This window comes from Erithacus rubecula, assembly GCF_903797595.1.
Source record: "Erithacus rubecula genome assembly, chromosome: 13".
NCBI lineage: Eukaryota > Metazoa > Chordata > Aves > Passeriformes > Muscicapidae > Erithacus > Erithacus rubecula.
This window is the reverse complement of record NC_136665.1, coordinates 1,458,195-1,472,775: the sequence shown is the minus strand read 5'-3', so window position 1 is coordinate 1,472,775 and position 14,581 is coordinate 1,458,195. Positions and strand designations below refer to the sequence as shown.

At 44.0% G+C, this 14,581-nt stretch overlaps 2 protein-coding genes across 5 annotated transcripts in view; one reads left to right on the top strand and one right to left on the bottom strand.

The window, feature by feature from the left end:
* Positions 1-14,581, top strand: part of LOC306807311 (uncharacterized protein) — a 1,031,843-nt gene that overhangs the window by 351,216 nt on the left and 666,046 nt on the right. The window lies entirely within an intron of this gene.
* Positions 1-14,581, bottom strand: part of IQSEC1 (IQ motif and Sec7 domain ArfGEF 1) — a 261,481-nt gene that overhangs the window by 208,345 nt on the left and 38,555 nt on the right. For all 4 annotated transcript variants that reach the window (XM_079317372.1, XM_079317383.1, XM_079317378.1 and 1 more), the window contains exon 2: positions 4,966-4,995. In XM_079317372.1, the coding sequence (XP_079173498.1) occupies positions 4,966-4,995 (30 nt within the window). The remainder of the gene's footprint in view (positions 1-4,965; positions 4,996-14,581) is intronic.

The following is a 14,581-nucleotide window of genomic DNA, read 5'->3' as shown; positions in this document are numbered from 1 at the left end:
TCATACATGAATTCTTTTCAAAGAAACAAATTATGTGCAAGGAAGCAGAGACTTTTTTCCACCAGTGCACAGAGGCAACTCCTCAACAGAAGTGCCTGTCTCCTGATCCCAGCAGTTTGCACATGGATTTCCAATAGCTGGTGCAGGCTGTTTTCTGTGTTCTGCAGAGAAAATTATGCTTGTTAAATTATGTTCCTGAAGTCAGGTTTTATTCCTGTCCTCACAAGGCTCTGTGAATAATGCTGCATCTCCATTACAAATAAATAAATAGACAGAATAACAACTTTAAACCAGTAAGAGAGCTCCAGACCATACCCTGTCCTTCTCTGAAACTCTGCCACAGCTACAGTGGGGATGGAGTTGGGACTCTGAGATCCTTGTGGGTCCCTCCCAACTCAGGATATTCTGTGATCCCAAGTGGCTCTGTTGGATTCACTGTGCCCCAGCTCTGTTTTCCAGGTCTGAGACCCCTCAGAGAGCTGCAGGTGGCTGAAGGAGAGGAGAAATGAACATTGCTCCTGCCCACGGCACAGACCGGGGGAAAAGCCCCCCAAGAACATCACAGAGCATACAGAAAGTATAAAACCCCACATTTCCCCTTTCTGTACACTCCCATTTCAACCCCAAGACTCACCCAGCTTCTCCTGTGAATTTTAATGGAAAAGAACAAAAGCAACCCAAAGAGAATGGCAAAACAATGAAGGGAACTCAAACGACTTTATATATTCCAAGGAGCAACCCTCAGCTCCCCGAATTGAGCTGTGCACACATGTTACTCATTAAACAGCCTTATCTCACAGATAACCAGAGCAGCCCTCCAAGAGCTGGGGATGGAAATGAGCTGCACTGAATTAATGTGAAACCACTCACAAAGCTTTGTCTTTCTGAGACTGCAAATTCAACAACTCCAGCCCGCTGAGAGAATTCCACAGAGCACAGTCAGCAATGGGATCCATAAATTACAGCTGCCTCTTTCCAGTGGGAAAAACTGTGGGCAAAACTCTTGCACACTCTGCTTTACCCACCTGGATAGCATCCAAGACTTTGAGAGGCTTGATTCTGCTTTTCAAAAGTCAAACTATTAATACAATGCATTGCCTGATGCAAAAACTTCCTGTGCAAATAGGCAGTTTATAAATCTGTGTTTATACAACTCCTGCCAAAAAAAAAAAAAAAAAAGAATAAAATCCCTTTTTCCCTTTAATTCACCCATTTACAATGCTCGTGGACTTCTTTGAGGACTGAATGGTATTGAGGGGGGAAAACTGATTGAGTTCATGCAGGACATTTTGTACAAAAGTGTTGTGGCTGTGGCAGAATCATTTGCACCTGAAGTCACGATGGGCCTGAAGAGTCTCAGCAAGAAATCCAGAAAAATAAAAATCCAGGTGAAGCACAGAATCATGGGCACCTTTTGAACACCACCAAACCCCAAACACATCCCTCCTGCTCACCAGCACTTGTAGCTTAAGTTCCACAGGCAAGACACTGGGACTGAAATAAAGAAAACAGGTTGGCTCTATGCTTCATACAATTTTGGAGGGAAAAAATGATTTTTTAATATCACAAATGTATCACCACTATTAAAGATGACATAGGAGCACTTCTGATGGTTTGATGGATGTATTACTGTCCTTTCATTCTGAAATTCAGATTAAATCACCATCGTTTGAAAGCCACTGGAAGCTCCACAGCCATCTCAACCATCCAGAAGCTGTTTCCATATGTTTTATTTCTGTTAGCAACAATAAAACTAATTTAAACTAACACCAGGAGACTCATCAGATTCCACTCCACTGGAGAGGGTCAACCTGACATTTATGTAAAAATCCACTGGACGAAAATTTGGGGGTTTTAAAATTACTAGCAAGTGACGATTTTGCACATTTTAAGGACTGGTGATAAAACAGTAGCAGAGTCATTATGGAATGATTAAAACCCGCCAGAAAAGGCCATTTTTACATATAGACACTGAGTCATTTAGATGGCACAGCAATACACTCCAACTTGAAAATCAGTTTTCCAAGTCTCTCTGTGTTTAATTGTACTTTGCAGGTTCTCAGAGAGGAGGCTGAGTCACACAGTTCAAGCAGATTTCCCAGACTAAAACAAAACAAAAAGTTCCTAAAACTTTTGTTTCCTGCTGGACTTTCTCTGCTGCTGCATCCCTGCAGTTCATCAGGGTCCCAGCCAGTCCTCCCACTCCACCCAGCACAGAACAAGGCTGATATTCCACAATTCTCTCCTCCTCTAAAGTAAATTAGAACATTATTTCCCCACTTAATGTAATGTGCACCTTTACAAGTAATCAGCCTTTCTGTGTGATCCTCAGCAGACACAACTCCACACATCCTCCATCTATTACAGGCTGGGGGAAAAAAATCACACTTTTCTTTTAGTTCAGCTAAATAACTTAGCTGATATTTCCCACATAGTTAGTACTTCAGCCACCCTTTTTTCTTTCTTCTTATTTTTAAATTCGCATTCAGCCTTTTCACTCTTTCTGAGCCTATTTCATAGCTCTTCCTAGGACACATTTTGGCAACAGCCTTGGAACCTCAGCTCAAGAGCCACAAAAACATCTCCTTTAATGGAGTTTTGTTACAAATTTCTTTATTTTGTACCTTGTTTGTTCTTTAAAAGCACACAACCAGGAAGAAGCAACTGGAAAGAAAGGAAAACCCTAAAGGATTTGTTTGTGGGCAGAGGTTTGCTCACCAGAGCTGCTCCCTGAAACCCTCTGGGGATTTTTAACACACAAAGCCTGTGCAGAGAAAAAAGGAATATCTGCTGCTAAACCCTGAGACAATCTTAGCAAACTTTGATAGGATATACTGCACACAGACATCTTCATCTTGGCTGTCACGTCACACCACTAAATATCAAAATGCCTTGTAAAACAAATTGCATTTTCTCCTGGAAACGTGTGAACAAAGACAGCTAATTAAAGCAGCCTGTCACACTGACAGCTCCACATTGTATGTGTGCATTACACCTGAGAATGCAAGGTGCCCAAAGCAATCTGCCCATTTTAATAGATTTAACAAATACCTTGGTTTGGAAATTGTGGCATTCACCAAAGGGAAAACCAAAGTGAGTTTATTACAGTACAACTGCTTTATAAGCAGGAAGAATTTTAAGGGCTTGTACAACAGGATAATTCATTACTTTTTGTTACAATGAAAACCAAATTAAAGAAATAAAGTCAAACTGATTTTTGGTTGTTTTAATATATTATTTGGAATCATTTTGCTTTGTTGTGTCAACCTTGTCTCTGCACAGATTCTGTTTTCTGCATTTCACAGCACTATAAAACATCTTGTGGATGCAATTTCCTCATTACAAGCAGCCATAAAGCTACTGAAAACAAATCCACCAGTGCAGTACCCTTTGCAACTGAGCAAGAGTGTAAAATTCCAGAGCATCGCTTGTCCTGGACATTCCATTCCAGCATGAAAACCAGCTACTGTTAGGAAGCAAATTAACCACAACAAAGATGCTGCCTAAGCATCCACAGAGCTTAGAGAGCATTTGCCCAAGACAATACCACAGCTGACCAGGACAGAAACACAGGAGCACATCCTCAGTGACATCTCACCTCAGAGAAAATGCAGTTTAAGAGGGAGGATAGAGAATTCACACTGAAAAAGCACTTCAGGAGTGTGGCTCTGCCTCCTGCTTGACTTCCTGGTTAAAATCAGGCTGTCAGAGAACTCTGGAGCTGTCTTGGAGTAACTAAAGCTTACACACTGCTGGAATTCCACACACCAGGGCATTACCTTAACCAGAAACACTCTGCTTCCCAACAGCAACAGTCCTTCCACAGCCTGCCAGCACTCTGGCAACTCTGCTGGGAGCTAAGAGCCCAAAGAATGGATGCAGTGATGTCCAGAGGCATCCACTGCAGCCTTGGGATTGGATCCAGCTCTGTGGCTGTGCTTGGGCAGATTCCCAACTCGCCCTGCAGAGCCAAGCTCAGCTCCACAGTGACCCTGAACCCTGGCCTAAGACAAAAGCCTTTCAGAGCACCTTCAATCCCTTCCTCCTGACTTCTGGTCTTCCAATATCTGACTGTTCTGCAACTCACCTGTTCTTGGGGATGGTCTGCACACCTGTGGGTAAGAACTGCATTTTAATTCTGCAAGGGAAGGAAGGTCCTGCATTTGCCTTAATAAACGGACAGAATGCCTTCAAATGCAACGTCCTGACAGCCCCAAAACACACTGCAGGGTATTATGGTGAAGCCACAGTCAATATTATGAACCTTATTATCACTGATCAATAGCCACACTGCTGGAGAATGAAGGCGTCTGCTTAATGGCAATGCTGTAATGAATATGGAAGACTTTCAGATCCAAAGATGGAATTTCACATCTCAGTCCTGCTGAGAGCACTCTTACAAGCTCTACAAGCTTGGCTCAGCCACGTTTGCAGAGAGGTAGGAATAAAAACCACCCCTGAGTATAAAACACCAAGTGAGTTAGCTGGGAGTCAAGTATCTGATAATTACATGAAATTCTGCACATTATCTGAACCTTCCAAGTGCATAATGAGCATTGTAATAATGAGTCCATGAAGGCTCTCCCTGACAGCTGAAAAAGAGGAGACTGCTAAGAAAGCCAGAACAAGTCCATGGACTTTCCCCCAGACAGATGCTGCCCCAGGGCACAGGGCTGTGGAGCAGGAACTCTGACTGGGAGCAACAGGAACTAACCCTAAATCCTTCATAATGATCCAAACTAATCCTCATTCTCAAACCACACTGGAGACAGAACAACTCAGTAACTTATCCATGGGAGAAGAACCTTTACTCAAAATACCAATGACATGCTAAGCACAACCAATAATGCCCACATTAAAAAAAAAAAAAAAACCAAAAAAAACCCCAAACACAATTATTTCTATTTAATGCTTTTAAATAAAGTATTTTCTTAGAACAAAGACATGAAGATGATGTACACATACCTGAGGCTTCTTGAGCTGTCACCTTCAGACCTGTAAAGTAATACACAAATACTTAGGACACAGTTATTTCCAGCATTTATAATTCAAAAGCCATGCACCTTATCAATGCACCTTATCTCTCCCTCTGTACTTCAGTCAGTGCCTTTAGGGCTTGTTGTACTTTTTCTGCTAATAAGACTCATAGAAAAGAAACACATCTACTTAGGCTTAGAGGAAATCTATTAGAAGTTAAACCCCAGTTAACAGCTGAAGTCAATAATTGCAATATCAAAACAGGTGACACCCTCTGAACTCTCAATAAAGATCTTTCTCACCATGCACAGATTTATTTTCCATCCTTACAAGTGGAAAGCAACACTGACACTATTCTAGAAGCAGATTATTTTGTACATTTTAATTTTTGTCTTCATTTCTTCTTCACACTTTATCTGAAAACGTCACAGCAAATAGGTCTGGAATCAACACTCAGCTTTATCAGACACTCAGGAAGAGCCAAGGCTGGCAAATAAAGGTAATTTAAAATCTTTGAAACCTCACACTTTTCTGAACTCCAGAAACGTTCAAAAAGAAGGCATAAGATGTATTAAGTTAATGAGGGACAGGTTTAAAGTGAGATAATCTCATCAATCAAACTTGGGAACAAACTTCTCCTCTTTCTCCAGTGTTTTTTAAGAAAAGAAACTTAATTCCAGATTACTCACACTGAAATCTCCAAGGAGAAAAGGAACCATAATATTCAAATTTCAGGACCAAACGAAAATCCAGAAGAAAACACAGAACCATTTGTCCCATTCCTTTCCTCTCTCACTCCCAGAGCTGCCCCTCAAAGAGAAGGGGAGCTCTTTGGGAGCTAAACAAGAGGTACAAACACATTCATTTGTTTAACAGACACAGCAAAGCAGTCCCAACAGGGACATCCCATGAAGCTGAGCTCCAGGAGAAATGAAGGAATTACTGAATCCAGTGTTTGTGCCACCTTCCCACACTCAGCAAATTCCACCTGGCACAGCACACACCTTGCACTTGGAAAGATGCTCCTGCAACTGCTTGTGCTTTAAGTTCTCAAACACAGGAGACAATGCCTCCTTAATGTCTTAATCCCCTGCCTTTCCTCTGGGCTGGGATAACAAACTCACCCAGCAGGAAAACATCTCCAAGCACTCCAAGGTCACTGAAGTGGCCCCAGGCACCCCAAGCCCCCCTTCCTGCAGCACATCCCTCCTCTCCCCAGAATTCACAAAGTGTTTTCAGTGGGTGAGGGTGATCTCAGCTGTCACCCCCCAGCCCAGCCCAGCAAACAGGCAAAGGGAAAAATAAAAATAAAGCTGGAAAATTTTGCAGCTGCTAAATTTGCATTTTCAAGGGTTAAGATTTACTCGAGTAAATTCTGAAGAGTTGTTCAGAGCTGGTCAATTCTGTTCAGGGAATGAGTAATTGATGAGCAGAGCTGAAAGAACACAGCACTGAAAGAACCCAGTGCCTGTAGTTTGAGACTACTTTCGATTTTCTTTAAGCATTCTTTAAAAGGCAGAATTGGAGATCGATATTTAATGTTTCTGCTCACATGGGAAGCATGTGCTGGGCTCTGGGTTAGTTTTTTTCCCTTTAGACCCAGACAAAAGAAATGATACTGGCACTGCTGAGACAAGGAGGAAGGTGAAAAGGCTTCTGGCAGTGTCTTGCATTATTTATTTCAAGGTGGACCTTACAGGGGGGAAATGCCCACAATATATAGAATATCTTCTGTGGTGTAGTATTTGGAACAGCACAGATTCCATTTAGATACCTGAGTTGTATCATTGATGAGATAAATGTCAGGCAACATTCTCCAAGATTTTTCCTCTCAGCCATGGATGGTTTCCAAGATTTCATTTTGAGTAGAACTAAGGATTAAAATATTACACTCCTGTTGAAGTACAAGTTTGTCTTCTTCCTCACCCCAGGAATTTCATTCTCAGTAGGAAATACAGTGAAACATATCCTCTTTGAGATTGTTATAGCCAAGAGAAGAAGAAATTGTTTTCCTACCTAGTAATTACTGCAATTTCATTGCAAGCAGAGGGCAGGAGAAACCATCATAACAAACCTTAAACCAAAAACCAACTGTAAATAAAAACAAAAACCCACAATACTTGAGATTTGCAAGAGTGACCATTAAAATTCTGAATGATTTTGAGTTTAACCAGGTACTGCCACCACAACCTACCAGTGCATACCCCAAACACGGATATTTCACAAAACAGCTCCACCCATGCTTACCAAAATGTTCAATTCTCATTGCTCCCCCACAAGAGCCGTAATGAACAAGCTGGAAGTCCCTGTGGCATCTGATTTGTTGTTTACACCTAAAGCTGCACTTAGAAGTGGAACAGCACAAGGTAAAGCTGTTTCCAAAGGCAGCTTCAGTACCAGTTTCCTCTTGCTCAATAAAGTAACCATTTTCCAAGTTAAACACTGCTCAGAACCATCAAGGTGTATGATATGGACTGAGATACTCAACAATTCCTGGCTGAGCAGATATTTTATTTGGGCAGGGAGTTATGGCAATGTTCTGTAAAATTATACAGCAAGTAGTTTTAAAACTCTGTTTCATGTTCAGAGGTGCAAAATGTCACACAAAACCAGCCAAAAGCAGAAGTGAAACCTTTCTCTAAGAACCCACAAGTGGACTTTAAAGGGCTTTAAGCAGTTCACAGATCCACCCCTGTGGCAGTAATCCCACTCAGATCTCACCCCCTTGGAGCTATCACTGCCATCAGAGGGAAAGCCAGGGTTTCTAACAGCATGTCAAACTCTGAGTGATCAGGCTCCATCTGAAAGGCATCTCCTCACAAGCCTCAGGAGCTGATGTGACTGCAGGACACTCAGAACACACAGTCACCACGTATCAAAGAGCACTCTGATTCCATTTTTTACAAAAGGAGGAGATTGAACCCAATCTTCACGCAGCAATGCAAGGATCAATGCATTGGATTAAGCCTTGCTTTGAGCACTCAAAACCAAAACTGTACCTGGCACAGGCTGTTCTTCTGTAGTGTACTAAATCTTTCAGTATCTGTAATGCAGAGGAACAGATTATCTTCAAGGCAGAGAGCTTCAGAGAGAATTCACTGATGGCCACAGAATGGCTGCTCCCTGTGTGAGAGCAGGGAGTAGTGTGGGGTTCCTGGAGGTGAATGCTCTGAGCAGCTTTTCAAACCCAAGCAGATGTTGTCAGGAAACCTCCAACCCCATCTAAAGGCTGTTAGAGCTTTCCAGGATTTTTATTTGAGGCTGCTGGGTGTGAATGATGCTCTGTGCCCCTGTGGATCCCAGCAGATGTGCAAAGCTCTGCCAAGGAAAGCAACACCCTCCTCCCAGGAGTTTGGGAAGAGCAGCCTCATGAACAGGGTGGAGTTGGAATAAAACCCTCCCCAGCTCAGACCCACTGTCCTGCCCTCACAGCTTAAAGGGTCTGTATCAACACCAGAGCACTGCCAGCAATGGATTAACTGGGAATTACTGAGTTGGAAGGGACTTTAAAGCCCATCTCATTTCACCTCTCCCCAGACCAGGCTGCTCCCAGCCCATCCCACCAGCCACATCCAACTGACACCAGCAGTGGAGATTCTCCTTCCCAAAAACTGGGGTGGCCAGCAAGGCTCTGTGGGCTCAATGACTCAAAAGAAGTGGTGAAAAACTTAGTAAGAACTGCCCAGTCAGTAGCATTTTAACAAGGGGAGTTTCAGGATGAGAAAAGTGATGAATTTCACCACTAATTAAGCCCCTTCAGCAAGATTCTGTCATTATGCACAACATGGTGAACACCTTTACATCAACACAATTAAACAAACTCACCACAACCTCCCAAATATTCCAAATGAGCTATAATAGCACCAGCCTCACAATAAGGTCCCAGGACTCTTGGCAACTTCAAGATACAAAAACCTGTATCTCTGATCATATTCCATGTTTTTAAACACTGCTTTGATGTCGTGGTGAATGTCTTGAAAGCCTTCTGGCTCACTTGTCTCAGTGTTCCACACACTTCAGCTCACTGGGCACCCGTCCACTGCTCCCACCCTCCAAAAAAGCCATAAATACATTTTGAGTGCAGAGAGCAACAAGAGTTCACATGTTATCTCCCACCACCAAGCTGAAAAAGAACTTTCAACCAAGGCCCAACCAGTGTAAGATTTAAAAGTCACAGAAGCAGTACACACAAGCTAAATTTGGGCTGCTACTTGGACCATGATCTTGTGGCAGCTCGAGCATGAAAGGACAGCACCTCCCACATGGAATGGCATCATGCAGACAAGTTAATGTGAGCTAAACCTGTGAATCACCCACTGCAGAATCCAAGGTCACTTATGTAAGAAGCATTTTCAGGCACCATTTTGAAAGAAAAGGCAGATGGGAGGTGCCCAGTGGAAGGGCTTCCCCCAAAACCAGACAATTCCCAGGTATGGCCACTCTCCCCAGGATCACCCACATGGGGCAAGGAGCTCTGTTAAAGCACAACACAAGACTGGCTGCTTTAAAAGAATTGCTAAATTAACTAGATTTTAGACTACAACCACCAATTAACCATGTTCAATGAGACAGCACAGTATTTCACCCAGAACATCATTAATCACATTCTTTTTGTCCTTGTTTTCTCCAACTCCCATTAAAGAAGCTGACTTTTTAACCATTTTAAGTGACAGTTAATATTGCAAATGCCTCTTTTTAATACAGATTTGCTCTGTGCAGATTATGTGCACTCCTGTTTGTGCAGAACACCTCCAGCCTCAGCAGAATCCTCCCATCCCAGCTCTGTGAATGCACTTCTCGTGTGGCAGTGACCACCAAAACTCTTTAGTCCTAACAAAGCTGTTACAAATGGATTATGGTGAGAAAATAGCCTTTTTAAAAATAAAATTTAAACTGAATTCTAACTGTGAGCCTGGCCAGGAACATTGAAGAGCCACTTGCATGGATGCCATTTTTGTGGTGTTAAGCAGACACAGCCCACGAGAGGCAGCACACTTATCTCCCACAGATAACTCACTGTGTTCTCCACTCCAGCCTGGCCATCTGGACACAATCCTGAGCTCTAGGGAGCCCTGCTTGAGTGGGGAGGTTGGCCTGGATGACCTCCAGAGGTCCCTTCCAACTTGAGCCATCCTGTGATCCTATGATAAATACCATGGAAATGAAGCTCCTGGCATATGGTCTCCATAACAAGCTTGTTATATCCATTCCTGGACTGCTCACAGCCACCACTGTCCAAGAAACATCCCTTCCAAGCTCTCAGAGCTCTCTGAGGAGGGATTTGCAGGAGCCCAGCCTGATGTCCTTTCCCAGGCACTGCTCTGTGCCATATGCTCTGGGGTGGAACTCAGCCCTCCCCACACTCACCTTCTTCAACCAGCACGGGATTTTGAGTAACCTGGGCTCTCTTGATGCCTGAAAATAGTCTGGAGCAGCGGGCAGGCTCCAAAGCAGGCAGCCTGTGCTTCCCATCCAGGCTGTTGGAACCATCTGTGCACTCAGGAGTGGGAGCAGGGCAGATGGACACAGGGGCAGTGCTGCCTCCAGCCCCACCTGGGCAGCCTGGAGCTGCCTCAGACCACACCAGACCAGACCAGACCAGACCAGACCAGAGCAGCCATCACAACACAGGGAAAGGCAGCATCCAAGTGGTGCTACTGGTGCCTGACCAGAGGAATGCTGCCAGCCCTGTGACCTGGGCAGGGAAGGGATGTGCCATTGCCCTGGCACACCTGGGGCAGCCCAAAGCAGCTCTGCTCCAAACACAGACAAGCTGAGACATTCTGCTTCTGTCCAGAGTGTTTGGTGTCACCTCTGGAAGGTGGGGCAGAGCCCAGCAGCTGCTCTGCCCCGTGCCACAACACTGTCACCAATTCTGGCCAGTTCTGCCCTCCTCTGTCCTGAACACAACCCCTTCACATGCACTGAAAAGCACAGAAAATGGGATTGTGAGCAGTGGGATTCCACCCATCCCATTGATTCCAGGAGATGGGAACACAGCCAGGCAGAACACAGGAGGAAGCTTTGCTCCCCAGGGCTCCCCTCCTGCAGCAGCCTGGGGTGTGCAGGGTCTGGAGGAGTGCAAGGCTCCAGGATAACACAGCCCTGCAGCCTGCCTGCCTCTCACCAGCTCCTGCCTCACCAGATGAAGCCATCAGGCTGCACAGAGCAGCCAATTGATGATCTAAGTAAGAGCCCTGCCAAAGAGCCATATGGAAGGGAAGCAAATATTTCGCTTCGACAAGCGAGGGGCGATCTTAAAGTCAGCACCAGAATTAAGACTTGAATCTCAGGTGGTAAAATATGAGTAAAATATCCTTGGTTTATGAGCTCACAAAGCCATTTTACCTCTCTTTCTTGTTCCCTCCTTTTCAATTGCTTATAATTTGCAACAGCTTTAAAAAAAAAAACAAAAACAGAAAACTGAAAGGCTGCCTCCATTCTATTTGAACAACACCTCATTCTTATTACATCTATAATTTTACAAATGAGTCAATTCCTTACTTTTCCCTGCAGCTGAAACTTTCCAATCCAGTTATTTCTTCACCCTTGACTTGCAGCCTTGTCTGCCCCTACCCCAGCTCAGGGACGAGCAACTTCACAACCAAAATTCCTTTAGATGTGTCTTTGCAGCTCAGTTCATTAACTGAGGTGTGGAGTGGGTTTTTAACAGCTGAGGGAGAAAACCGCAGTTTAACTCCTGAAGCACTGAAGAGCTGCACAGCAAATTTGTAATATCTAATAGCACATCAGAAATCTCTCTCCAACATTCCTGTCAGCACCTATTTTCTGCAGGACAAGTCAGTATTAAACAGCATTAGCCTGTGGTGATCATCTGTATTGGATGTGGAATACTGAACACAGAAGGCATTATTTCAGCTTAAATTATGGGTGAGCAGAAGTGTAAAACCAGAGGACAGGATTATTTCAGATCTTTTTCCATTTCTAGGTAAGGCCTTAAAAAGAAATCTCTCTAAAACTGGGGTTTAAAGAAGCATCTCATCCTTTTATCTTGCATTCAGAAAAAGTGAGGCTGCAAATGTGGCTTTTCAACAATCATGGCTCCAATTATGGTCCCTTTTAGAGATCCTTCCTGCCTCCAACAGCAGCTAAATGGTTCTCAGACTATGAAGATACTCACAGCAGAACACTTTATCATCAATTCAGCCTCCCAACATGCAATCATCAGCCATAAACATTTAGAAAATTACCAAATTGAGTTTCATTTTTCATTTGTACTGAGTATGTCTATGTTCTATAATAAAATCCTCTGCCTGCAGAGGGTTGTTGTCAAACTGTACTTTGGACATTTGTGGGATCAGAGAGCTAAAGGCCAAGAGCCTTCAAAAAGAATGAAACATTTTCTGTTTTCTGAACCTTATGACCTTAATCCTTAGGTTTTGGAGACCATCACAGCTCTCTCTTTATCTTTCATAAAAGACAAGATCTATGTTTATTCCATAAGGAGAAAGAACAAACAGTGACACTGATGGGGACAGCTCCACCCCAGGAATTCATCCAATGACCAACAATAATTGCAAAACCCAGCCCTGGAAACCTCCCTATGCAATTTAAACTAAGGCAGTTTACGGATGAAATTTACAGGGTAAACTAGATCCAAGTCCTATTTCCAAGGCATCTGCTTGTTCAAATCCACACAAAGACTGTGAGAAGTCTGAGTGATTTGCCACTAAAACAGCAAATACATGTTTTACAAAAAATTGATGGTGCTTCTGGAGAGCAAACTAAATTGAACACAAAGATGTAAGGAAAGCACTAAAGTCTCAACAAACTCAGCCTCTGGATTAACCTCACAGCCTGCACTGACACTGCTCAGGATGGTGCCAAACATGAAGCAAACCTGAAATATTTGGAGTCATAAAACCTCAGTGGACTTGCTGTGACCTGCCCCCACTCAGGACAGGAGCTGCTGTTCTCCACAGAGCATTTCTGGCACATCACAGAACCCCAGAATGGTTTGGGTGGGTGTCTTGGGTTGCAATACAGAATGTGGCCAGCAATGTGGATTCTGTCCCCATCTGCTGACCCAGGTGGGGCAGTGCCCCTGACCTCCTGGCACACATTATCTGCTAATGGGCCACCTTTAAACCAGCTGGGCAATCATCTTTATCTTTTCCACAACCCATCCTCCCTCCAGGAAGATATCATCTGTTCATGGCCATTCAGTCCCACTGTGTGACTGATAAAATTACATCATCCCACTGGGAGATGCTCCAGCCAGGGCAGGAGCCAAGCCTTTCCTGCCTAGATAAAAACTGAGATTTTGGACACCAAGGGACCTTCTTTCCACTGGATTCCAGAGGAAACCCAGACCTTTCCACACCATCCCTGAACCTTCATAGGAAACTGCACCTTCTCCAGGAGAACTGCCCCAGCTGAACCACATCTGTCACTGCAGGAGGATGCAGCCACCATGGAATGGGACTGTGCCACCACCCTGACTGACTGACGGGTGTCAGCTTGGATTCTGACTCTGGCAGGGTTTTGGGATTGTTCTTTGTAATACTGTATTTCTATTTTAATTTTCTTAGTAAAGAACTGTTACTCCTAATTCCCATACCTTGCCTGAGAGCCCCTTAATTTAAAAACTATAATAATTTGGAGGGAGGGGGGTTTACATTCTCCATTTTAAAGAGAAGCTACTGCCTTTACTGGCACTGTCCTTCAAACCAGGTCAGTGGGACAGGATTCTAAAGCTCACCCAGTGCCACCCCTGCCATGGCAGGGACACCTCCCACTGTCCCAGGCTGCTCCAGCCCCAGTGTCCAGCCTGGCCTTGGGCACTGCCAGGGATCCAGGGGCAGCCACAGCTGCTCTGGGCACCCTGTGCCAGGGCTGCCCACCCCAGGAACAATTCCTTCCTAAAGGATGTTTAAGTCCAATCCCTTTGATGACTGTGTTCATCTGCCCCTGGAGCAATCCTGAGCCACCTGGGGATTCCAAATGCCACAGGATGCCACAGTTCTGCTGCCATTGATGTAACTCATTCCTCCAGTTAAGACTACATTAGAAAAACTGAAAAGATTAAGACAAAACCAAGTGTGTATTATACTGCTTTAACTCACCAGACAGACTGCATAAAGAATGGGATTTAAGTCTTCAATTTGTTTTATTTCAACTCTCAGTTAAAATTGTAGAAACACCGTAATTTGTAACTATTAAGTCTGCATGCAGAAGCTACAAAAACACCCAGACAATCCCATAGTCAGGATTCCTGGCTTCTCTCTGGATGCCTGGAGGCCTCAGTTTCAATTATAATGGCTGTACTTACAGCTAATGGTTTTCTTGGTATTAGTCAGCTTCCATCTGTCCCACAACCTGCAGTGGTTACTGGCACAGCCACCCCCACAGAAAATGTCCTTCCTTTGAGAATCTGGAGGTTACAGGTTTTGAAATTATGTTGGCACTGAATGGAGCAACACAGCCTAGTTCTTCACTTCTAAAAAATGTCTTAGAAGGGTTTTGGTGGGGATTTTTTGTTTGCTTTGTTTGATTTTTGGGATTTGTTTCAGTGAGGTGTTTTGATTAATTTTTAGGGGGTTGAGTGGGGAGAGGCAGTGTCTAATATGGTTTGTGGGGGGGC